This window comes from Barbus barbus, assembly GCF_936440315.1.
Source record: "Barbus barbus genome assembly, chromosome: 42".
NCBI lineage: Eukaryota > Metazoa > Chordata > Actinopteri > Cypriniformes > Cyprinidae > Barbus > Barbus barbus.
Genome location: NC_136720.1, coordinates 5,794,235 through 5,821,713, shown reverse-complemented (window position 1 = coordinate 5,821,713; position 27,479 = coordinate 5,794,235). Strand labels below are relative to the sequence as shown.

At 39.2% G+C, this 27,479-nt stretch overlaps 1 protein-coding gene across 1 annotated transcript; it reads left to right on the top strand.

Moving 5' to 3' along the window:
- The first annotated feature begins 615 nt into the window (after positions 1–615).
- On the top strand, positions 616–26,908 carry LOC306861311 (receptor-type tyrosine-protein phosphatase R-like). Its single transcript, XM_079403509.1, has 10 exons — positions 616–871; positions 4,108–4,457; positions 18,275–18,464; positions 18,650–18,734; positions 20,761–20,840; positions 21,136–21,273; positions 21,354–21,464; positions 21,671–21,828; positions 22,004–22,117; positions 25,011–26,908. Exons 1-10 carry the CDS (start codon positions 869–871, stop codon positions 25,102–25,104), a joined length of 1,323 nt encoding a protein of 440 aa, XP_079259635.1. The 5' UTR covers positions 616–868; the 3' UTR covers positions 25,105–26,908.
- Positions 26,909–27,479: the final 571 nt, after the last annotated feature.

Sequence of the window (27,479 nt, the reverse complement as noted above, 5' to 3'; positions counted from 1 at the left end):
ATATAATGTAGCGATCTAGTATCTATCTTTTATTTTAGTAATAAAAATCGACAACAAGTTTGACAACAAGTTTGTGTGTGTGTGCAGCACAATATGCGATCTCTGACCTCTCTCTCTCTCTCTTTCTCTCTCTCTGTGTGTGCGCGAGCGAGTGATGTGTGTTGGTTGTGCATCAATGAAAGCAGCGCATTAATATGGAACGGTGATTAAACTGACCTGGTACTACCTGTGCAGTTAAACGAATTTAATCCACGCCTGATAGCCAATCAGAATCGAGTATTCAGACAGACCATGGAATAATATGATATAATATAATATAAAATAATGCAATGTAAATTTTTCATTATATAATTATTGTAATGTTTTTTAAGCTTTTTCACAGTATGACAAAGTACAATTATTTATGTAACCTCTCCATTAACAATTAATTAATAATTAATGATAATGTTTAAAACGTTTTTAAACTGAATATAGCACGTTACCTCACAGGACCCTGCTGTCAACTACCCAAGTACAGGTGCATATTTGTGTTGCAGGACGTGTCATCCAGTGTGTGTGTGTGGGTGGGCAGATTTAGGGGTGGAGTCAGCTTCTGTCTAGCCCAATGTCAATGTCTTCCTTAAGATTGCACTTGTTGATCCTTGTATCACTTTTACTCAAGCACAGTATAAATGTATATGCCTGATGTAGCACTACAGATCTGCTTGACATTGTTGGATTTTAAGACTGTTAATGTTCTTTTCTGTCTGGCTTTGAGCAGAAGACTGTTTTCAAAGACCACCATGAGAAGAACAGCATTTGGGGTAAAGACGGCTTCTATGTGCTGGTTATCTGCCTCACAGTATTCATCATCGTCTTCACCTGTTTAATGGTATGTATCTCTCAGAGTCTTCTACCATATGCTTGATTTTCATAGTATGTGATGCTATGTGGGAAGATACAACCTGGTGTTGAGTTTGCGTTAATGAAATTCTCTGTGTGAGTTCTCACTTGTGTTTTATTGATTTATCAACTTTGCTTCAGAAGTTTCTCCTAAAATTCCTTCATAGAAATACCAATAGATTCAAATGAGTAGACAGTTGTTAACACTTCAAAAAGTCTTGAGGAGAAATATTTGAGTTCGTATTGAGATGCCTGACTTCTAATGTGGGAAAACTGGGGTCTTTCTTAGGAAAAAAAACGTGAGAAGTAAGAAACTTTGGTCAAAGTCATACACTTCATACAATGCAAAAAGTTGCTTCACACTAACAAAAATAAAAGAATCGATGATTCAAACTTCTTCAAATATGAGAGAAATTCAAATTCTGCTGTAATTCAACTCTAAATGGACAACAGTGTCATTATTCAATCCAAGTCACTTCAGTGTTTGGTTCACAATTTACTCTACATTTCATCTCAGTGTGGTCTTATAGAAATAAATGAGATATTAAAGAGATCTTATTTTGGTGTCCTGTGGGTTGAAATATTGAAGACTCGTTCACTTGTACAAGTTCCAATACTTTCTGTTTAATGCTTGTCTCAGCAGAAACCCTTGTGAAGTAAACGGCAACGGTTTTTAAGATTAAAACTCAAGTCTGTACACACTGAAGGCACTTGGGTTATATTATACCGTGAGTAATTGTGAGAAAGACCCGAACAGAAGCAGAGACACAGGATATGATACAGAAAGAGTCATTGCAAAACGGATGTATTGTGGCAGAGGAAGTCGCATGGTTTCCTCTAGTGGTTCAGCGCTTTAAAGGGATCAGCGCTGCCATCTTGATCGCACCTGACTCTGCCCTCTGATTGGGCGACGTTTGCTCTTAACGTTTAAGTCTGTCTTAAGTCCGGTAATGACATCATTGAGTGTCCTCAGAGCACCCACACTCTCTGGCGCTGATGGACTGAAGAGCTTAAGGAATAATTACCATGTTAAGCTGTGAGCCGCTCACAATGACAGGGACCGTTGAAGCATTTTTAGCATTGTGAATCTGTAAATACAAGGACAGGATTTTCCAATTTTTATTTTATTTTTTTTTTACTTAAAAAAAAGATTTTTTTACAGACACTCTGTGGCCTCCTGAGATTGAAAACCCCTGTACAAAATGTAATTTTTATGTGACGGGGTATAGTGTTTCTAATTGTTGAGTAACATTTTATAAAAACGCTCACTAGAATACTTGATACCAATTTATCAAAAATGATATATTCTTAAACAAATAAATAGTTTGTAAGAATGTATAATTTCATGACATTTCTAACTTTATACATTAACAAAGAATCTGCATTACATGGTAAGTGTTTAGGTGTCAATCATGAATCGCTGTGAGAGTGTGAATTGTGAAAACTGCTTTTTGTCCTTGTAGAGCTGCCATATGCACTTGCAAGTGTAATTACATAATCCCAAACCATCTTAAGGGCCAATGATGAAATAAAGGGAAAGGGAAAGGGAAGCGGCGTGTGGCCAAGTATGGTGACCCATACTCGGAATTTGTGCTCTGCATTTAACCCATCCAAGTGTACACCCGGAGCAGTGGGCAGCCATTGCTGCGGCTCCCGGGGAGCAGTTGGGGGTTCAGTGCCTTGCTCAAGGGTCTCACCTCAGTCGTGGTATTGAGGGTGGAGAGAGTGTTGGTTATTCACTCCCCCACCTACAATCCCTGCCGGACCTGAGACTCGAACCCACAACCTTCAGGTTACAAGTCCAACTCTCTACCCATTAGGCCACAACTGCCCTAAAGTGTTTATTCGTTTGAAGTCAGGCCTAAATATACACCGAAACCATACAACATCTCATTGTGATGTTAAAGAGACCTCTTGTGGGAAACTGAATTCCTGGATGCACATTTATTTTCAGGCGCGAAAACATGCTCATTTGAATAGCTACCGAACTAGCTGTATTGTTAAAATAGATTTAAAGGGCTTTTACTAAACCCTGGCTTTTGGGGGGGGGGGGGGGGGGGGGGGGGGGGGGCTAATGGTTAGAGAGGCGGACTCATAACCCAAAGGTTGAGAGTTCAAGTCTCAGGCCGGCAGGAATTGTAGGTGGGGGGAGTGAATGTACAGTGCTCTTTGGATGGGTTAAATGCAGAGCACGAATTCTGAGTATGGGTCAGCATACTAGGCCGTATGTCACATCACTTTTACTTTTACATGGCCTGGTTTCTTTGTAGACTACCTACTTTTGGAAGAAGATGACTTTGAATTGTGTAAAATTTGAAAATTCTATGACCCTTCTTTGAAATTATGAAATTAAGAGTTTTCTGTCGCATGAATTGCTCTGAGACTTATAATTTACAGATTCAAGCGCAGCTTTTATTGAAACAGGGCAAAATCCAAGTAAACAGTCCAAGAACAGTCCAACAAAGATAATAATTCCAGAGGGCAAGGCAAAAAGAACTCAATAAGCAGTGTAACAATACAAAACCTCGATGACATTGATAGAGACAAACACAGCTTATATAGGACCCAAATGATTCAAATGGAAGCAGCTGTAACCAATCATCTCAAATGGGACAGAGCAATGTAGTCTGGGAAATGGAGTTCATAACAGAATGAGAAGAGTGTCTTCTAGTGGCTAAAGAGTGCACACCAGCTGGACACCAAGACAGTTTTCCCTCAATAAACTGTCTCAGCTCCTAATTTGCTTCTTATTAATAGTATTAGTATTGGGTCGGGTTAAGGGATCTAAAATATGGTCATGCAGAATAAGCCATTAATATGTGCTTTATAAGCACTAATAAACAGCCAATGCAAACCATGATGCATTTTTCCCAGGATTCTTTGATGAATAAAAATTTAAAAGACAACACTTATTTGAAACCGATCGTTTGTAACATTATAAATGTCTTTACTGTCACTTTTGATCAATTTAATGTGTCCTTAGTGAATAAAAGTTTCACAATGTAGCAGTGAAGACTGGATTAATAAATAAATAGTAGGTATTTACAAACCTAAAAAAAAACGAATTAAATAGGAACATTATTGTAGTAATGACAATCGTCATTCATGACAGTTATAAAAAAAATATATGAGCATTTTCTATTTATTTTCAGATTTAGGGTGACCTGGAAAAGTTATGAGATTTAAACTAGCTTAATGTTAAAAAGTAATATTTCCTTTCCTCAGGTGCTTTACCGAATAAAGGAGAAGGAATTCTTGGATCATCAGCTTAAAGACCCATCCCCACCCAGCCGGGACGTACAGCTGGCACCCATCCCTGTTCATGGTGCTCAGCCCCCTCTGACACTCAAGAACAGTATGGTCCAGGCCAACCAGACATCCAAACCCAGTGCCATCCATTCTCCCAGCAGCACAAGCGCCCAGTCCTGTAACATCAGCATCCATCAGACCCATTCCAGCGTGACAACGTCAGAGCCCCAGTGCCAACCCAGCCACTCTGTGGCTGAGTTCAAACCCACTGTGTCCTCCACACATTCACCCTTTAGGATGAAGCCGGTTGCAGGCCTACAGGAGCGGTAAGACTTCATTTGTGCATGAAAGACTTTTGATTTATAGGGGTCCTATTATGCCCCCCCCCCTTTTTTTTTACAAGATATAATTTAAGTTGAGGCGTTTTAGGGAGTTCAGAAACAGTGCTGACTGATACATAGAGAATAACTCACTTGGGAGTGGACTTTGTGGTTTGTAGCTTTGCAGATCTGTTTCATGCTCAAACAGCAACGTTATGCACAAAAGGAAGTTGAAAGTGTAAAAGCATAATAGTACCCCTTAAAGGAAGAGTTAATTCAAAAAGGAATAATGTCATTATTTACTTACTCTCATAGTGTTTCAAATTCACATGCTGTTATTTTTATGTAAACTCCTTTTATAAAGGAGAGTTTTAGAAGAATCTGCTTTTTTCAAGGTGACATTGTGAGAGAATTGATTCTGTTTTTGCCAAACATCATTGATTCTTGTGTGGCATAACTAAATGCAAATGTGCAGAATGGAATATGAGACTTCAGAGACCTTAGCTTGTCAAGCAAATACATTTTAATGACATAACCAAGCCAAATACACTCTATGACAGGGATTCTCAGCTCTGGCCCTCGAAATTCACTTTCACCTGCCTGTACTAAGGCCTGCATCCAAAGTAGGGTCCAAAGTAGGAAGGCATCAAGGCACGTCCGAATCCAATGTCAGCTTCACTTCCTGTCTCCTGAGATGCCTTCATCGGATCAATTTTTGAAGGCAGCATAGATCTTTTGCCGCCTTGGATATCCCACAATCCTATGGATTACATTCTGTGACAGTTCAGCTAAAAAAATAATGATTGGTTGTGTGTAAATGTATGCTTCTGACCAACTTTTTCCACTTTTGATGTTACTTTAGTGAGAAATCAGTATCATAGTAATTAAATATTCACTTAGTTATCACCAAATATCACTCTATTTTGTTGTAGATCGTCAAAACGTTACGCTGCCGCTGAAGCAATTCCGAAATCAGTTTTGTGAGATGTCTTTGTACGCAAATGCTGCCCACAAAGTCATTGGCAGCGAGGCAACAAGTCAAGAACCTAAGCTTTCAAATGCAGCCAATTAATCCTGAAGACCTTGATTTGCTTGTTCAGGTGTGTTTGATCAGTGTTGCAGCTGAACTCTGCATGAAAATGGATCTTGAGGGCCAGGGTTGAGAACCTCAGCTCCATGACTTAATTTTCCGTCATAAAATGTTTCTGTTCAGCCAATTTATCTTCAGACCATCCTGACAAAAATGTGTGAAATTCAACTTGATTAGTCAAACCGTTCTCAAATATTGCAGGATTGAATTTGACGATCAGTGCTCCAAAATCTCCATACTGCTGTACTGAACCCCCCCCCCCCCCCCCCCCCCCCAAAAAAAAAAAAACTGGTACATGTCATGATAAACATAACCTGAGGGTACTTGCATAGTTTTAGGACAGTGGCACCTTTCGGCAATATGAAAAATGACCTTTTTTGCTTATAACTTCAACTCCTATTTTTACCAATTTTTTTTCATGGAAGCCCTGCTGAAACAAACAATAGAAACAAACCATCACAGAATTTATAATGGTTTTAACTGGTTATAATGGGAATTATATTGTTTTTAATGGAAAATAATTGGAGTCACGTGATGTACTCATGAACCTAGTCGCACTCGAGTAGAGCTTTTTTTGTTTTGTTTTAAGTTTTATTCATTGGTGGTGCTTTACCTGATGGCATGCAGTTGTAAACAGTAGGATTTGTCTCCATCGGCTTCTTCGATTAAGAAGAAATCCAAGCCACTGACCGTGAGCTATATGATGGACAAGATGGCGAACACACTTTGAGGACATTCTAAGTACCGAGTTGACGGCGATGCGGAACGAGTTCACTTCTCACATGTCGCTATGCTCTAAACTGGATCTTCTTACAGGGGACATTAGAGAACAAAAGAAAGTTGTCGCAGATCACGATAGGCGTGTTGCCGCATTCGAGCAACAGGTTGTGGACTTACAGGATCACAATAGGCGCAGCACTCTGCATCTGGTCAGATTGCCTGAAGGTTCCGAAAAGGACGACCCTATGGGATTTTTGAAAAGATCGCTACCGACGTGGCTCCCGTCTCTGGCAGGCAAAGAGATTGAAGTGGAGCGAGTGCATCGTGTGTACACAAGGCTCCCCTCAGATCACGCTAAACCACGGGTTTTCATCTTTAAACTGATGTGGTACATGGACAGGGAGCTCATTCTGCGGGTCGCCAGACTTCATGCCCCGGTGAAAACTTCAGACGTAGCAACGCTGTCTTTCTTCCCAGATTTTTCTCAGGCCACCGCAAAAAGAAGAAGTGCATTTGCGCTAATTAGGAAGGAGATGAGAGACGCTGGCATGAAGAATTTTCTCCTTTATTTTGCAATGCTAAAGGTTATTCTCAATCAAGGTGAACCTAAAATGCTATACTCCACAGAAGAAGCAAGAGATTTTCTCAGATCCCATTCATGCACCAACTCTCAGTGAACTCCAGCTGGACATTTGCTGTCTAATCGGAGAAGAGATGCTCTAAATGGTTAAGTGACTGTCTTGCACTGTTCACTTTAATGTTCACTTCTTAATTCATAGTTCATTGTGCATACAGTATCACTTACTGATTATGATATTTTATTTGTTTTAGTTGTATTCTTTATCTCTCTTCTCTTTTTTTTTTTATATAAATACTACCTAGTCAATATGTGACTATGGGGCCAAATGTTGGTGCTACAGTAATGTGCAGGTTTTTGTTGACGTCACGGACCATATTAAGGGGTGCTGGCAGATCAAGGTTTGTTCTTGGTTTGATCTGCCATAGTTCATGGGAATGTGTTTATGTTTTTTTGAATGGTAACTGGGAGGGTGGGGGGTGGTTTAATGGTAGACTCAACTGGTTTAACTGGTTCAACTGGTTTATTTTCAAACTTGTATTTTGTCTTATTATGCAGTAATTATGTTTGATACCTATGACTGACCTTAATATTCTGAGTTGTAATATTAATGGGCTAAATGGCCCTCACAAACGTACAGGTTTTCTGGATTTTTTGTGAAGAAGAAAGATTGATATAGTGTTAGTTCAAGAATCCCATTTGAAAGAAGAGGATATACGCAGGTGTAATAATACGTTTTATGAAGTGGTATCTCACTCATCTTCGGATACTAAAACCAAGTGTGTCCTAATATTGGTGCAGAGGACTTTAAATATTACTATTTTAGAGAAAGGTTGTGATACAAATGGTAGAATAACACATATAAAAACAATAGTGGAGAATAGGAATATTGTATTTCTCTCAGTTTATGCCCCTTGTACTCCTGACCCTACCTACCTTTTTCTCTTTTTTGTCAACCTATCTCTTGAAGTTTTCAGATTTTGAAATTGTATTGGGTGCAGATACAAATTTTGTAATGTCACATATCCTAGATAGATCTGGACCAAAGGAATCACACTCTCAAGCTTTGTGTTCTGACAAACTTCGGCAATGTGTAACTTCATCCTCGTTGCTGGACAGTTGGCGTTTATTAAACCCCTCTGCTAAGTCTTTCACTTTCTTTTCTGCTACTCATAAATCCTATTCGCGAATTTACTATATTTTCATTTCTACTTCTTTATCTTCAGCTGTTCGTGATGCCGATATCTGTTCCTTATCTCTGTCAGATCATGATGGAAATTTGTGCAGATTATCTTTGATCCCTCAGCCATCTTGTGCCACTAGATGGCTATTTAACCCTAAATTGTTACGAATGAAAACTTTTGCAGTCAATTCAGAAATAAATTTGCTGAGTTTATTGAAATTAACCAAGGTTCAGTGGATGATTCTCAAACACTTTGGTATGCAGTTAAAGGATTTATAAGGAATAACTCAATTTCATATGCCTCTTTCCTTCAGAACAACCGACACAAAAAGATAGTTGAACTGGAATCACAGCTCCAAAATCTGACTAGAGATAATCAGCGTTGTTTCTCATATAATACACTCATGGCGGTTAGGTCCGAACTTAATTCATTACTGAGAACCAGGGCAGAATTCCTGATTCAAAGATCCAGGCAGAATTACTATTATCAAGGGAGTACACCAAGCCACCTTTTAGCCCTAAGATTACGCAACAGTGAAAAGTTTGCTAATATTTCAGCTGTGAAATCCCAATCTGGGTTCATTATGACAGACCCAAAAGACATTAATATCGCCTTTCACTCTTTTTACTCTAACCTCTATACTTCTTCCGCTGATGGTGACCCTGACTCTTTTGCATCTTTTCTGTCCAACCTTGATTTACCTAGGCTGTCAGATTCGAATTCGGAATACCTGACTGAACCGATCTCTCTTTAGGAGCTGGAGTCAGCAATTCGATCTATGAACAAGGGGAAATCCCCAGGCATAGATGGCATTCCAATCGAATTGTATACTACTTTTTGGTTGGATTTAGGCCCCCTCATGTTAGATATGATACATTTTTCAGTTACTCAAGGCTCATTTCACCATCCATTAATATAGCTGTTATTTCTCTCTTGTTAAAAAAAGATAAAGATCCGACTTCCTGTGCTAGTTACCGGCCACTTTCTTTGATAGGGACTGAAGTTAAATTATATGCTAAAGTACTATCTCGTCGTCTAGAGAAATTTATGAATAGGCTAGTTCATCATGAGCAAACAGGATTTATTAAATCTCGCTCAGCTTCAGAATAACTTACGCAGGTTATATCATATTATTAATTCAAAGAATAGTTTGTCCTCTCCTTGCGCAGTATTATCTCTAGATGCGATGAAAGCTTTTGACCAGCTAGAATGGAACTATTTATGGGCGGTTCTACAGCGTCTGGGTCTAGGATCGAGTTTCATAAATATGATAAAAGTTTTGTATGACAATCCAGCAGCCACTGTTCTCACAGGTGCTGTTAGCTCTAACCCATTCTTTATACATCAAGGTAATCGTCAGGGTTGCCCGCTGTCTCCTCTGTTATTTGCCCTATCCTTGGAACCCTTAGCTTAAAGTGGTCCGACAATCTGAAACTATTTCTCCGTAAATATGCAGAATACTCATCATCATATTTCTTTGTTTGCTGATGGTATCTTATTGTTTTTGGAGAAGCCGTCACATTCTATTCCTCATGTGCTGAATTTATTTGACCATTTTGGATCTCTCTCAAGTTTTAAAATTAATTGGAGTAAGTCATGTTTACTTCCCCTCAATTCTAAAATTGATACCATGTCCCTTTCTATATGTATTCCATTTGTTCAAAACTTTAAGTACTTAGGGATAGATGTTTTTCCTTCCCTGCAGGAAATCGTCTCAAAAAACTATAAAGGTATTCTAGCCAAAGTATCCTCAGATTTGGAAAATTGGTCTTGTCTTCCGACTTCTTTTCAGGCCCGTATATCGGTGATTAAAATGAATGTTCTCCCACGTATCAATTTATTTTCTTCCATGATTCCTCTCGCTCCATCGGTTGGACTCATAGTAAAGTAAACACTCTGGGAGATATCTATGATGATAGTGGTTTATAATCCTTCCAGAATCTTACAACTCAATCTGTTTGTTGTTTATCTGCCAGGCACCTCCTTTTTTATGTATTAGCGCATTAGATCGGCACTATGGGCATATGGGGTGCCTTGAATGAAACTCTCAACTGCCTGTTCACCCTTTGCGCAATCGAATCCTTCCTTCTGAGGACTCTCCCTCCTCTGCTTCACTCATCTATCTCTTTCTTCTTGAGCATTCATACATTTATCTATTACAACTGTTTGGGCTAAGGATCTTAATGAGGATGTGCATGTTTTATTTTCTGATCAGCTATAGGGTATGTTTAAATTGTCTTCTAAAAACCCTAATCACCAAATTATTCATTCGAAATTGCTGCATAGGGTTTACTTGACTCCAATGAAACGTTTTTATATGAATTTGTCGTATTCTCCTAAGTGTAATCTCTGTTCCCAAGGAGTTTTAGGCAAGTTTTTGCTTTTTTTTTTGGGAGTGCCCCTCTCTCTCACCTTTTTGGACTCAGCTTTCACTGGACCTATCATATTTGTTGGGTACTGAGATATGTTTGACTCCGCACCATTTTTCATTAATGACTTTTGGGACTTCACCTTGTCCGTCCAACAAAGATCCTTACTGGTAGCTGCTCTCACAGCAGCAAAACAATTGCTGGTCAACCGTTGGAATCCTCCTCACACAATGGACAGACAAACCTGGACTGTGTATTTGTTGGACATTATCTCGATGGAACTCTCTACTTCTCGTATACATGAATCTAACGTGAAAACTGTTAATTCATGGCATTCAGCTTTTAATGTTGTGTCTTCTTTTCTCAAATCTTTGTAAAAATTATTTTATTGTTATTTGTTTATCTATTAATATTAATTAATATATTATTATTATTATTATATATTTTATTTTATTCATTTATTTATTTCGTTTATTCCACAGAATAAAATTCAATACACAGTTGTTAACAAAAAAATAAATAATTGTCCCTGTTGGTCTCTACTGGTAATTTGTCGCCTTCTATGGGTGGCTTGTTAAAACGACTAAATTCTAATGGAATATGTCCCAAAAACACACTACAGGAAACTCTTTTTTCATGGTTAAAAGTTGATGGTTTGTAATGTTTGTAATGGTATTTGTAATAGAAACCATTAGATTTTTTGTGATGGTTTCTATTGTTTTTATTTCAGCAGGGAGCCATTTTGTTCTCTAGCCATTTTACCTTAAAATACTGTATTTTACAGACACATTATAAACAGTATTATTACAGTATTGTTATAAAACCTGGTATGTGTCATTGGCACCCTGGGAATAACTTAGAAGTTTGTAGTGAAAATTACAATGAAATTGAACATTTTTACCTGTTGTTATGAGATTCCTTGGGTCATTCTGAGATCACTGATACCAATTGGCTCCAAAGACCATTGGCTCTAATTTATGAATTTAAAAGTTATGGATTTTATTTAGCCAGACCAAACTTCATTTAACAAATCAGTGAGTTGGATGACATGTTGGAAAAACTGAATCTGAGGCTGTATCTCTGCAATGCTTGTTGAAACCAAACTTTGTGTGAGTAATTGTCACCCCACACTGACACTTTGGTCACCTGTGACCCACACTGAAACATCAGAAGTGCCACCTATTACAGTTTTTTTCAACTGCTTACACAAAATCTTTACCTGTCACACAATTTCTGAAACCTGACACTCAAACACCAGAACCACACACCAAATCTGCAAACCATACACTAAAACACAACACACAATTGTGTGTAAAGCTTTGAAAAAAGAGGCAAAGTTGTGTGTAAATGTGTGTAAGCAGTTGAAAAAAAAAACTAGTTAAAAGTAATAAGCAATTAGGTCACATTACAAGTGTTTGTATTTATAGGTTCCTTTTCATGGTAACACAATGCTGCATCAGGAGCTATGGGGAGTCTATGGGGAACACCTTTAACGTGACCTGAAGTACGTGTACAATCATGCCAATTTTACTGGCAGATGAAGAGGCCATAAATGGGCAACTGCATCATTGTTTCCTCAGATTCTTTGTTTTCAAGAATACACGTTTGTTTGTGTGTGTGTGAAAAGAGTAGGAGACTGGTTTGTCAAGATAGACATAAAGATGCCTATTTTCAAATACAAATTTTACCCGGTCACAGGTAGTTTTTCATGTTCACTTTTGGGGGTTAAACGTTCTTTCCTTTGACCTGGCCTTGTCACCTTGCACACTCACAAAGCACAGTGATGCAGCCCTGGCTGTCTTGCTTAAGCCCGGTACACACTAAGCCGACGCCGACGAACTAGTGGTGACGAAAGCAGCGTCTGGGTCCAAAGTTGCCCTGACACACCAAGCCGACGCTCGACACCCGACGGCCAAGTAGCACGTTCGTTCTGCGCTTTTCTCGTGCAGTGCTTCGCCAGCTGAACAGCCAATCAGAATGATCAGATGGCCCGACTGACCGACGATGATTCAACATGTCGAATCGGACGAAAAATAGCCAACAAGGACCAACTTCAGCCGACGGCGTGGAACACACTGATAAAACTTAGTTGGCTGACGAAAAAAAATTGCCCGACGGCCGACCGAGCTTAACAGGCTGGGGTGCAGTTCTCAAAGTTCTCAGTTCCCCCTGGATCCTGGAAATGTTCTCATCTCACTTGGCACATAATTACCAGGGGATGAGGGCTGTACCGTAAGTTTGAAGTGCTTACTTTCAGAAGTACTTTCTTCCTACCATGTGTCAGAACAGGACAGATAACAAAACGGTAGAGTCATATACAGTCCCCTCCATGAGTATTGAAACAGTAAAGACAAAATTGCTCTGTTGGCTGTGGAGTCAAGACATTTGCAAATATGAATAAAAGATTAATATGAGACAAAACTACAGAATGTCACATTTTATTATTAGCCGTTTCAACACATATATGTTTTACCAAATAAAAAGAACAGCACTTTTAGAGTTCATCCCACTCATTGATGTGAGCATAAGTATTGGGACAGTTGAACATAGGGCAGATATAACAGATTAAAAGCTATTATTTAGTAGCAGATTATTGTCGCGGTTTACATTCCCCCGTGTGCAGCAAGGATGCGCTTCGTGAACTGTACAGCGCCATCAGCGAACAACAAACAAATAACCCTGACGGCTTTTTCATCATAGCCGGTGACTTCAACCATGCAAACCTAAAGACAGTTTTACCAAAGTTCTACCAACATGTGAACTTTGCAACAAGGGGAAACAACACACTGGACTTTGTTTATACAACAGAGAAAAATGCATACAAAGCTGAACCCCGCCCCCACCTCGGGTACTCGGACCACATCTCTGTTATGCTAATACCAACATACAGACCACTTCTCAAACTCGCCAAACCGGTTCAAAAGCAGATCACAGTATGGCCAGACAATGCCACCTCAGCACTGCAGGACTGCTTCCAGGACACAGACTGGAACATGTTTAAAGAGGCAGCCACCTACAACAACCACACAGACCTGCAGGAGTACACTGAAACTGTGACTGCTTACATCAAAAAGTGCATAGATAATGTGACAGTCACCAAGACCATTACCACACGTGCCAACCAGAAGCCATGGATGACAGCAAAGGTTCGTGGGCTGCTAAAGAACAGAGATGAAGCATTCAGATCAGGAGACAAAGCAGCCCTCAAAACAGCAAGAGCCAATCTGTCTCATGGCATCAAGAAGGCAAAACAACAATATGCTAAAAAAAAATCAACAACAACTTCACAGATGGTAAAGACACTCAGTCCCTGTGGCAAGCCATTCAGACCATCACTGACTACAGGCCCCCACCACAGGCCAGTGACAATGACACATCCTTACCAGATGCACTCAACCACTTCTACTCACGATTTGAGATACAGAACGAATGACACACCTGCACAGAAACTACTCACATTTGTCTCCCAAACACACCCATTCCAGTTTGCATACCGTCCAAACCGTTCCACGGACGATGCAATATCCACCACTCTCCACCTAGCTCTTACTCACCTGGAACAGGAAGACTCTTATGTAAGAATGCTGTTCATTGACTTCAGCTCAGCATTCAACACTATAATCCCACAACAACTCATCCACAAACTAAACTTGCTGGGCCTTAACACCTCCCTCTGTAATTGGATCCTGGACTTTTTAACTGCAAGACCTCAGTCAGTCCGTGTCGGCCGCAACTCCTCCAGCACTACCACACTGAGCACAGGTGCCCCACAAGGCTGTGTGCTCAGCCTGCTGCTCTTCACGCTGCTGACTTACGACTGCACTGCCAAGTCCAGCTCCAACCACATTATCATGTTTGCTGATGACACAACTGTGGTAGGCCTCATCAGCAACAACGATGAAACGCTCTACAGAGAGGAAGTGGCACAGCTAGCGAAATGACCTGTCCCTCAATGTAAGACAAACAAGGTTGTTATGAACTTCAGGAGAAACTCTGCTGACCATCCCCCACTGACCATCGACGGCTCAACCGTGGAGAGAGTCGGCAGTACTAAATTCCTGGGGGTGCACATCTCAGAGGATCTCACCTGGACCACCAACGTCACATCACTCAACAAGAAGGGACAACTGCGCCTCCAGTTTCTCCGCTGGCTGAAAAGGGCAAGTCTCCCGCCCATCCATCCTCACCACTTTCTACAGGGGCACCATTGAGAGTGTGCTGACCACCTCCATCACTGTCTGGTATGGGAACTGCAGTGCTGCTGACCGCAAGACCCTACAACGGACAGTGAACACTGCCGCAAAGATCATCGGTGCCCCTCTCCCCTCCATCCTGGACATTTCCCTTGCATGATGCTCCAGCAAGGCCTCCAGCATCATGAAAGACCCCACCCACCCCTCCCACAACCTCTTCCAGCTCCTACCATCAGGTAGAAGGTACCGGAGTATCAAAGCTCACTCTGTCAGATTGCTCAACAGCTTTTTTCCCCAGGCTGTGAGAGCTCTTAACTCCAATCTCACTGTCCCCCTCTGACCCCCCACCCACCCAACTCATTAATACAGTTGACATCTTTTCCTAAGTGCAGTTCTGAGTGTGCTACACACAGGTGAGTGGGCTATACAAACCACCTGGAGTAACGCACTCATCCCACTATATGCACACTAGACAGTTTTTATGAACACTCCCTGCTACAAAGACTCAATAAGAATATGTTTACTTGAGCATTGCACTACAAAATAATGTTTACTTGAGCATTGCACTACAAATCTTTCTATACGAAAATATATATATATACAATTTTTTTAATTGTTTTTGCACAATTTCATGTACAGTATATATGTAAAGTTCTTGTACAGTCTCAGTTTGTGTACGTCTAGGCAACTAGGTATAGTAGTTATAGTATTTACAGTATATGTATAGTCAGATGGTCTATTTTTGTCTATAGTCAGATGCTCTATTGTTTTTTTTTTCTTATACTTGCATTCCTTGCCTTGTGGGGTTCCCCAGGGTTCCATTATGGCTCCTTTGCTTTTTTCTCTTTATATGCTCCCTCTTGGCTCGATTTTTAGAAAACATGGATTATCATTTCACTGCTATGCGGATGACACTCAGGTCTATCTGCCTGTTAAACGGAACTCAGTGGGGTTTGAGTCTCTTATGGCATGTTTGGCGGATGTGAAGGCTTGGCTTTCATTAAATTTTTAATGAAAAGAAAACTGAAATAATTGTTTTTAGCCCCTCTGAATCTTCAAACATCCCAAAATTGGATCTGGGTGAGATGTCTCCATGTCTGAAATCATGGGTAAAAAACCTGGGATTCATTTTTGATGATGGCTTAAAGTTTGACCGTCAAATAAATTCAGTAGTCAAAGCGTGCTTTTTTCAGCTGCGCTTACTTTCTAAAGTAAAGTCTTTTCTTTCTTTTAAAGATTTTGAAAAAGTAATTTACGCTTTTATTTTATCTAGGCTGGACTACTGTAACTCACTTTATTTTGGAATTAGCCAGACAGCTATATCCCACCTGCAGCTTGTTCAAAACGCTGCGGCTCGACTCTTGGGTGGGGTCAAGAAGAGGGAGCATATTACTCCTATTTTACGTTCATTACATTGGTTGCCGGTTTGTTTTAGAGTGGATTTTAAAGTTTTGCTCCTTGTTTATAAATCTCGAAATGGTTTGGCTCCTACCTATCTCTGTGAGTTATTGACTGAATATCAACCCATTAGATCCCTTCGGTCTTCCAACCAGGATCAATTGTTTACACCTAGATCGAGGCTTAAGTGCAGGGGAGATCGTGCTTTTTGTATTGCTGCCCCCAGGCTTTGGAACGCCTTGCCACTCTCCATTAGACAAGCTTCTTCTGTTAATATTTTCAAGTCCAGGCTAAAGACATATTTATTTTCTAAAGCGTATGGCTGATGGCATAGTTAAATGATATCATAATTTTACTGTTTGTTCATTGATTTATATGTTTTTAAAGTCTTACTGGAAAGCACATTGGTCGACAGAAGTCTAAATTAATTGTGCTATATAAATAAATGGTCATTGTCGTTGTATGTTTATCTTATGTTTAACTAGTATGTAGCACCGTGGTCCTGTGAGACACGACATTTCATTCCACACATGAAATGTCCACACATGTAGCAGAATGACAATAAAGCTCAACTTGACTTGACTTGACTTGAGATCCCTTACACACAATCACCGCAGTGAGTCTGTGACCCATAGGCATCACCAGACTCTTGGTCTCTCATCCTTTGAAATTATTTTTCCAGCCTTCAATGCAGCCAATTCCAATTGTTGCTTGTTTTGGGGAGTTTCTGCCTTTACTCTCCTCGCCAGCTGGTGAAATTCATGATCAATCAGATTTAAATCTGGAGATTGACTTGGGACTTTCCATTTCTTTGCCCTTATAAATTCCTTGACTGAACTGGCAGGGTGTTTTGGGTCATTGTCCTGATGCAATATGAAGCACTTCCCAATTAATCTGGTGGCATTTTCTTGAATATTGGTAGGCAATATGGTTCTGTACCCTTCCAAATTCATTCTGCTACTGTCATACATTAAGTCATCAGTAAAGTTGAGAGGGCCTGTTCCAGAGGCAGCCATGCATGCCCCTGCCATGGCAACACCTCCACCATGCTTTACAGATGAGGGGTCATTGCAGTTCCCTTTTTTTCTCAGCATTTTTGCTTTCCCATCACTTTTATAAAGGTTCATCTTTGTCTCATTGGTCCATAAACACAGTTCCAAAACTTTTCTGGCTCACCTTTGTGCTTTTTTGCAAACTCTAATTTTGCCTTTCTATTTTTGGTGCTGGTCAGAGGTTTGCATCTTGCTGTGTAGCATCTGTAATTCTGTGTCAAAGTCTCTTGAGGACAGTAAATTGTCAGAGCATCACCCAAGCTTTCTGGAAGTTGTTGGTGATTTTACAGACACGTCTTTTAGGGTTCATTTTCACAGCTTTTATGATTTTTCTGTCATCAACTATTGTTATTTTCTCAGCCGATCAGGTCGTTGTTGGTTGCTGGTGTCACTTGTGGTTTCCAAACTCTTGATTTCTCCATGCCCTTTGTTTTTTCTAGAGCTCTAACTGACTTCCTCTTTTCCAAATTGCTTGCTTGCTTGAGAGATGATTTAAACTATATTCATCGCGGGGTATTTAATGAAAATGCAATTGAAACGTCATATATGTAAATGTCAATGCATTTAAGAAAAAATAAAAGACATTTAAATCACCATTTTGCTACCCTTTTGGCTCAGAATGCATTTTGAAACTCTCATTGAATTTTGCTACAATTATCACGCAGTCTCACAATGAAAATACAATCCCAAGTGTCCTACCCCTAAATCTAAATGCATTTAGGAAAAACAGCATTAAAATGATAATTTTGCTACAGTTTTTGCTTGGACATGTTAAACATATTTAATCAATTTGGGTAATACATTTTCATTTTATTTTGCAACTTATAAAGCTTTAAAATATGTTTTGAATTTGCATATTAAAACTAGTGTAGAAAATGGCAAACTTAAATTATATAATTGAATTTTCATTTTCATTTTGCACTAAATATTGCACATATGTATGGGAAAATGTAAATTTAAATACAGAAATACATTGCCATTTTACATATTGCATTGCCATTTTGCATATTACATTGCAAATTGAATTTTGCTACACATATGCTTCCATAAATATTTGCGTAATTTTTCTATTTGCAGTGTGTTTCTTTATTTGGTTGTGTTGTGAGCATTTGCAGCATATGTGTTGTCAAACTGATGAAGTATGTCTTAGTAAAAGTAGATTTGTTCTACCACACTTATCTTACTGTGTTTTGTTCATTTTTTTCCACGTATTTTTGATTTGTCTCTGTCTCTCATGCAGACGTGGATCTAATGTCTCGCTGGTGCTGGACATGAGTGCTTTGGGTTCAGTGGAGCCTTTGAGTAGTGGGGTTGTGACCCCACGTGAGCGTGCAACTCAGGAATACCTGCAGTCAGCCGGTCGGGTCCTCTCACGGCAACAGCTTCGTGACATCACATTGAACACACAGATGCTGCATGCAGAGTTTGCCGTAAGTAACACACCAGTGCACCACTAATAAGTAAGTTCAGCAATAATGTAGTTCAGGTTGGCTTTACTTAATCATGGGAATTACAGAGAGTTGGGGTTCAGTTAGGCATCTTTTAGTGCTTATGTTATGACAGTTTGACAATTTCCATTGTACTTAGTTCAGAGTGTGTAATTTTTTATCCACAGGAAATTCCAATGAACTTTGTGGATCAGAAAGAACTGGATGTCCCAAATCATGGATCAAAGAATAGATACAAGACCATTTTGCCAAGTTAGTATCAGAATTTCCAATGAATAGCATTTAACTTCACTTTGAGCTGAGTGTTTATCTGGGGACAGCCATGGCCTAATGGTTAGAGAGTCAGACACCCGAAGGTTGTGGGTTTGAGTCTCAGTACCGACAGGGATTGCAGGTGGGGGGAGTGAATGACCAGTGCACTCTTCCACCTTCAATAACACAATTGAGGTGAGACCCTCGAGACAGAGTGAAATTTTGGTACATTATTGTGCCAACACTATTACAATACTGCTACATTTACGTGCTACCAATAATCAGTTAATATTCGGATTGATGCCTCAATAGGACTAAAAAGCCTTAATGTTAACCCCCTGATCAGTCCAACCAAAATCGATCAGAATGACATTTCTGTCCAATTGAAGGTGGTGTTGTAGATCTTAAATATTCTGTTTAATAGGAAAATATTAGCCATGTGTGTATGTTTATTTAAATTTTATGAACTAGCCAGTAGAAGTTTTTACAACATTTTTGAGACATCAGTCTGCACTTCCGCTTCTCATATGATTTTCTGTCCAATCAGAGTCTCTAGAATCTGAAACGCTAAAGCTACAACTGAAATTGTTCAATTGTGCATTAAAGTTAACATAAGTGCTTCATACTAGGGATGAGCATCAGTGATCGAGTACTCGATTACTCGGCCGTGACAGTGATGATCGATCATGAAAACGATAATCGTGGGGAAGAAAAAAAAATAAATTCTGATTGGTTATAGCAGCACTTTGGGCGGCACCCTGAGCTCTGATTGTTTAGCTTGCAACAGCATGCAATTCAAGAGAAGAGAGAGAAGCTTGGCTTCGAAGTCAAGTAGTGATGTCTGGGTTAGCTACGTACACATCTGATTAATCTAATAGGATTGCGTTGGGATGTTAACATGTATTTACATGCAGCTGAATGAGCTGCATATTACCAGTATTTAATTTCATGCTCAAATGCAATGCCCGATGTTGACAAAGTTATTTGAGATGGTCATATTGCTTTTAGATGTTTCTTTTTAAAAAAATACTGATCCTATAATAATGCAACAGTGATGTTTTTACTTCGTATGGCTTCGAAAACATGCAGGCAATTTTAGGAATAACTTGATAATGTTGATGAAAATATAGCACAAATCTGCCATAAACATTAATGACACAAGTATTATAATGAGAACTTTATAGAATGTGAAATCTAATAACTCCTGTCCTTGTCCGTGTTTCAGCTCTAAAATAAATGAAAAGATAAGTGAAGTGAAGTGACATACTGCCAAGTATGGTGACCCATACTCGGAATTCGTGCTCTGCATTTAACCCATCCAACATGCACACACACAGCAGTGAACACACACACACAGCAGTGAACACACACAGACCGTGAACACACACCCGGAGCAGTGGGCAGCCATTTATGCTGCAGCGCCCGGGGAGCAGTTGGGGGTTCGGTGCCTTGCTCAAGGGCACCTCAGTCGTGGTATTGAGGGTGGAGAGAGCGCTGTACATTCACTCCCCCCACCTACAATCCCCGCCGGCCCGAGACTCGAACCCGCAACCTTTGGATTACGAGTCCGACTCTCTAACCATTAGGCCACGACTGCCCTGGCCTAATGTAAAGTAAGCATAACCATAAATGAAAAGATAAAGTTTAACATCTAACATTATAACATCTTTCTCTCTCTCTAGCTATAGCACGTAACTTAAAGTTCACTGGCATATGCATCCTTTTGTGTAGATACAAGTTGTAATGTTACGTTTATGTTATGTATCTATAATTACTGTAGTTCAGAGGGATGTCATTGTATTTGTTTTGTTTTGGCTTGAGCCCTTTGTGTTGTGACTTGGTTTTGTTGTCTTATGGCTAGTTTATGCTATGTTATGGCTTGATTTAGTTTGCGTTGTGACTTGTTTACACTGTGTTAAAAAGGTTTGTTTGCTTTTTACATTTTATCGTGTTGTGCCCTACTGGGCTCCTGGTGAATACAATAGAATACTACAAAAATGTTCACAAAATTCACATTTGATTTCAGATCCACATTCCAGAGTTATTCTGAAGACTAAGAACTCAAACGACCTGCTCAGCAGTTACATTAATGCCAACTACATAAGAGTAAGTCAATTTTCAATGACACACTCACAAATTCTTCAATAGCCCATGACATAGAGCCACTTAATATCCTCTTAACTTAAATAAAAACTTAACTTAAATCTACTGCCATCTCTACTACCATCAGAGATTGTAAAGTGAAACATTGTAAGAGGAGAGTTTAGTTTGATCTCAAAATTAACCAAGTATCCAAGAGAGAGTCTTGCTGGTCTAACTTGGCTCTGATGGTTCTTTATACTTACAGTTCAGCTCCATTATGATATTAAATCTGTTTAAGTTCAGCACTTCTTCTATCCAGGGCTATCTTAGAGATGAGAGAGCCTTCATTGCCACTCAGGGTCCAATGATCAACACAGTGAATGACTTCTGGCAAATGGTCTGGCAAGAGGACTGCCCTGTCATCATCATGATTACTAAACTGAAAGAGAGAAATGAAGTAATTTTCAATAAAAATATTAGTTTTTAGTATAACTAAATAGACTGTGGATATGCAAAACTTTGTTTTACTTTTTTCAGAAATGTGTTCTGTACTGGCCTGAGAAGAGGGGGATCTATGGAAGGGTAGAGGTTTTCGTTAATAATGTGAAGGAATGTGACCACTATATAATCCGCTCCCTTATACTAAAGGTATTTGCATTACAAGATAAACACTCTTTAGAAAAATGATTGAAAAATAACAATTATGTCTTGAAAATGAGTTCTTTTAGCATACATTTTATTTATTCATTTTGGCAGACACTTCTATCCAAAGGGACTAACACAAGTGGAATCAGTTAATCCAAGAGAAATACAATTCAGATACTGTAATGGAGCAAATGTTTTTGTATCCCCAGCAAGGAGGCCAGAGTCGTAAAGTGCAGCACTACTGGTATACCTCATGGCCAGACCATAAAACCCCAGAGAGCGTTGGACCCCTGCTGCAGTTAGTGAATGATGTTGAGGAGGATAGGAGAGGCTTTACATCCTGTGGGCCGATTATTGTACATTGCAGGTACAGGAGCTTACCAGCAAAACATTACGAGTTGTCTACTGGTTAACACTTTTCTACCATTGCACGATATGCACAGCATTCTCCATTTAATATAGTAAAAAACAGTCATAATTCAGTTACAATACAAACATAAAAGCAATCATTAACCATTTAAATTATTTTTGAACTTTTGTAGTGCTGGAATTGGTCGGACGGGGTGTTTCATAGCCACAACAATCGGCTGTCGTCAGTTGGAGCTGGAGGGAGTGGTGGATGTGCTGGGAATTGTGTGCCAACTCCGGACAGACAGGTACAACTGGTTCAGTGTTTTGAAACACCCAAAAACAAAAATTCTTTCATCATTTGCTCACCCTAATGTTGTTCCAAACCTGTATGAATTTCTTTCTTCTGCTGAACACAAAAGAAGATATTCTGAAGAATGTGTAATAATTTTAGAACTATTATTTTAATTTTAGTTTTTGGAAATCGAGTCGTATGGATTCGATATTCATATGATTAATTGATATTAATCAAAACTTCCAACTTATACCTTATTAACGATACCTCATTAACGACTTGTCCAGCAAGCATTAAAATCAGTATCTCTTAACAATTCAGTTTATTCCCGTGGCCGCAGTAATACAGAATTGATTAGGTAATTTTGAGCATAGGTAACGCGATAATTTTGAGCATAGGTAACGCGATCTTTGGCAAATAGTTTTAAACCCTGAAAATCACATAGCACCAAACAAAAGATTTCTTTATAAGTCAAAGTTTATTTGCTACTCTACAATACTACTAAGCTAAATAACACAAAACAGAATACGTACACACACAAACACACATACACGCTGCAGGCAATGAATTGTTTTGATTTGAAGAAAGTTTAAGGTTCTAATGATCGTTTTCAAGAATGCTCTAACTTCAACCTGAGGGAGTCACAAGCAAGGAACTTTATTATCTTTACTCTTAAAGATGAATGCAACCCAGGTTCAGTAAGATATGAAGGTAGTTGTTTGATTACTTGCTTTTCGAGTTGAGTCGATCGCTGGGATGTTGTTTTCGTGTGTTCCCGCGTGGTCCAAGCTTTTGTTAGCAGCAAAAATTATTATTTGTCCTTTTGGAACACTTATAAAGGTCTGATTTTCTGCCAATAAGAAGAAAAGGCGCGTTTCTCTGCTGGTGAGAAACGGGAGGTCATGGAAATGTCACTTTTGTGGAGATCTGGTAATTTTCTTTGCTCTGACGTCTGTTGTAAAAACGTCTCTCCTGGTTGATAAAATAATTGAATTACATGTTAAGCAGTCAGGAGGTCGTGTCCAGATACCGAGGTCTTTGTCCTGTTTCTGTTTGAATTATGCTTAAGTGATAAGAAACAACTGTGAAATCCTGTTTTAAATACATTCCAGATTTTCCTTGTTTTAGGGGTCTCGTGAGATGTTAAAGAGAGCAGAGCAGGATATTTGAGCGCGGTGCTGGTCATTTATTAATTTTACGACCACAGATAATGAAAAGAGGGGAGTTCCTCAGGAATGTGCTGTTCTGTTATAGCTGTGTGTGTGTGTTCTTGGTTCGACAAGGTTCTACAAATGTGAGTAACCAAACATTTTATGGTCCCCACTCATTTCCACTGTATATTTTTTCATACTATGGAAGTCAACTGGACACAACAACTATTTGGTTACCCACATTCAAAATATCTAGTAACAGAAAACACCTGACATATAATATGACACCTGACATTACACCTCCCTCCTGGGGTCTCGGCAGACCAAGTCCAAGCTAATGGGAGTGAGGAGGAAGGATGAGCCTGGTGGAGCCAAAGAGAGTGGAAGGCTAAGGAGTAGGCGGAGGTCTGGAAGTCTGGTAAAATCAAAGTGACAATGGACCAAGGTGAAGCCAAAGTAACAAGGGACCCTGAGGGATGATGGACCACAGTAGAGCAGAGGGCGCGATGAGCCTATGTGTTGACAGGGTGAGCGGAGTCATGGGCTCAGAAGCCGGAGGTGGAGCCAGCACTGAGCGCTGAGAACCGGGAAGCCGGGAAGTGTGCTAGATGGATCCAGCAGAGAAGGAGGAGTCGAGGAGCTGGACAGAAACAGTGGAGAAAAGGAGCCAAGAAGCTGGGTGTAACCGGCGAAGACAAAGAAACCAGGGAGCCGGGCCGAACCTGCAGAGATAAAGGAGCTTGGAAGCTGGACAGAACCACCAGCATAAGAAGGTCCAAGAAAGTGCTTGGAAGGAGAGTGTGTGTGTGTGTTTTGTTCGGCGCATGGTTCGGTTTCGGCTTTTTCTCGTTTTGTTTTGCTCTGTGTTGCATGCAGCTGGTGTTTTTTCACTGGCTGCGTACTTTCATGTTTGTTTTTTGTGAACACGCGGCTTATGAGTCTCCTCATTAGCTGCGTGTTTGTGTCCTGTTTTGCACATGGCTAGTGAGTTGTTTTGCTGGCCATGTGCTCTCATGTCAAATGTCTAGACCCCACCCACCTTGTTTCCTGATTATTGGTTAATTTGCCCCACCTGTGTTTTTCTCGTTCCCCTTCTCATTTGCTCCCTTTATAATCTCCTTGTGTTTGCAGTCCTGTGCCGGTTCGTTGTCGATGTTACCCTATGTGAAGTCCTGCCTTGCCTTGCCTTGTCCAGCCTTATCCTGCCTTGCCAGTCTGTTTTCCCCTACGGGGTAGTTTTTGTTTGTTTATTTTATTTTATAATTAATAAAGCCCTATTTCCTCCTGCAATTGAGTCCTCGCTCTATCCCTTCACCCACACCTGACATACAGGGCTTAAGCCATGCAGCTCAGCCAATCATTTTAGTCGTGGACTAGGGTTAAGCCTTGTCTGTGAAACCGGGGGTTAATGTCATCAAAAAAAGCCTTGAACGGGCCAACGGGAATATTCAAACAGCAACACAAAAGCTTTCATAGACTATGGACCTGAATAAGAAAATTATGTGCTTGCAAACTCGATCATGATGTGTGATTTCCATGAAGACAGAATATTTGCAACAGTAATATAGTAAAATGATATTTGACACTATTTCTAGATTCACTGTTTGGAAGAAAATCCCATAAAACACCTTTTCTTTCAGTAGCTAAAACAACTACAAACAAGCAAAAAATATTACAAGACTTTGATAAAATGTAATTTTTATTATGATTGTTGTTGCAAGGCTTGACTGTAATCATCAGCTTTTTTTCCCACAGGGGTGGTATGATCCAAACAGAGGAACAATATGAATTTGTGCATCATGCCTTGAGTCTCTATGAAAGCCGCCTTCCTGTGGAGCCTGGACAGTGAACAGCTAGAGGAGCTTCAATTTTCATACCAACAGATCTGCTATTGCCACGAGCTTTCAGATTCAGGAGAGAAGGCAGCAGATAATGTTTGGAAAGATACAGCTTTGTGGAATTTTGTTATGTGCGTGTCAAGGCAAGGGTTGCACACATCACAACTCTGACGTTTTCTGGAAGTCGTTATTGCCAGTAAATGTATTTCTTGTCATAACTTCTCAATAGCCTTTGCCATGCTTTTCAAGGCCTCTAGTGTTAAGTGTCACTGTGCAAGGTCTAGTTCCACAAAATAATGCTTTTTTAAAACAGTATACACAGCAAAAATACTTTTATATTGTTTTCCTTCATTTTATCTGAATATAGAATATATAAAACACCAACTGGGCATTTAAAAAATTCTGAATTGTCTTCATGATGCAGTATAAATGAGGTATTACAATTCTGTGTATCATAATATGATCATCAGATGTTTTATTGGAACACATTTTTTTGTTCACTTTTTTACTGATTGGTTAAGAGTTTGTGGCTTATTTTTTCTGCTGATGCAGAACACAATTTTAAAATATTCAGACAGTGTTTCTTGTGTTGCTGCTACTGAATCTACAGTGCCGCAAAAGAAATGTTTTGTTTGAGCTGCAGTTCGCAGTCTGAATTGAATGTTATGAGAGAGAAGGACTGGATGCCTCAGAATTTCTATTGCGTTGCTGAATGCACATAATGACAAACCAACAGCAAACCCAGAACAAATGACTTTTGTGAGTGGATTCCTATAAATAACTAACACATATGGAATTCATGATCATTTTAATTGTTCTAGAGACTCCCTAAACCTGTCACAGTGAATCAGAGAAAAAACAAACAAATATGAATAAATATTCAGCCATGAATGATTCATGACAGCTATGAAACCAAAAGAAATAACATCACAACACATGGAAAAATATGTAATTATATAAAATATCTCAAATTTAGAAGGTTTTACTTGTGTATAGAGGTCAAATAATTATGAAATATTATTAATAATGCATACACAGTTTTAGTGTGAAGGTTCATGTATCCTGGGACCACAAGGGTTTTGCTGCTAATACTGCAATTGTTTATGGCTTTAGAAATTAAATATATTGTACGAAAGTGAATATTTCTAATAATTTTTTTTCTATTGTATTTATTATTATAAAAATTATTGTTACTGTTACCTGATACTTTTATAAACTATGGTTATTGTCAGTGTGCACAGTTATGCTATATATTTTCCACTGTGTGGGCTTAATGTTAGGCAGTCAGTGACTTTCCTATTTATGCTTAATGATGATTCATGTGAACTGAATTCTGTAAATTATAACAATCTATCGTAACCACAATAACAATATTATAAACTGCACATATGGTTGCCTCAGACAGTGAGGGTAGCAGTATAAGCAACCCAAACTGATCTGAGCTGTTTTTATACGATGCTTTGGTTGTGGTAGAATTGATTAGATATGTGTATTGGTACAGTATGTATATTAGAAATGCATAACTTGGTCCTGATAAAACTTTAGAAGTTATTGGTTAATGTTATACAGACAGTTCTTTCCATTTACATTGTGTGTTTGGTCCTATAACAATGTTAAACCATCACCTAAAGCCATAATATCTCATGTTTACATTTTTGGCACTGCAAGTACATCCAATATGCTTATTCTATTCAACTCTGTCATGTGAAAATGTGTTTTTGTAAAGTGAAACTTTGCCTAGTCAGAAAGCAAAGTACAGGAATTATGATTCTGACTTTATGGTCATTACTGCCAATAAATGAACCCTGGGTTGTCATGTCTGGTTTAATTATTTCTGTTCTAACACTCTTATTTTGATGTTCTTTTTATATATCATACATTAGAGTCGTGTGGGGGTGGGGATAAATTAAGTGTGATCTGCTGTGACATCACAATTTTGTTGCACTGTGGTATATGAATAAGGTTATGAATTAAAGCTACAAAAGTCATTCAGTTAAGAGCAGTATTTTATTATTTTTTGATTAACAAAGACAGCAGGAGATATATTAGGTATGCTGTCCTAATGCACCAATCCCATATACTGACACCATTTGTCCCTAACTGTTTAGCTTCAGTTAAGACATAACCGTGTTGGGTATTTTAAAATAACTTTGTCAATCTTTGACCATTTAAACCCTCAAATGACATTTGCTGAAATAAAAATTTAAAAAGCTCCCTTTATCTAAATGGCATGAGACTTTGTATGGTTGAAAAAGCATTATTTTCACATTTTGTTGTCTGGGGTCTCTGGAGACCCCAAACAGCACAAGCTTGTACTGCAAACAAACAATGCATAAGGGTTAAGCACAATAAACTGCAAAAAAATAAATAGTTCAGCATTGGCATG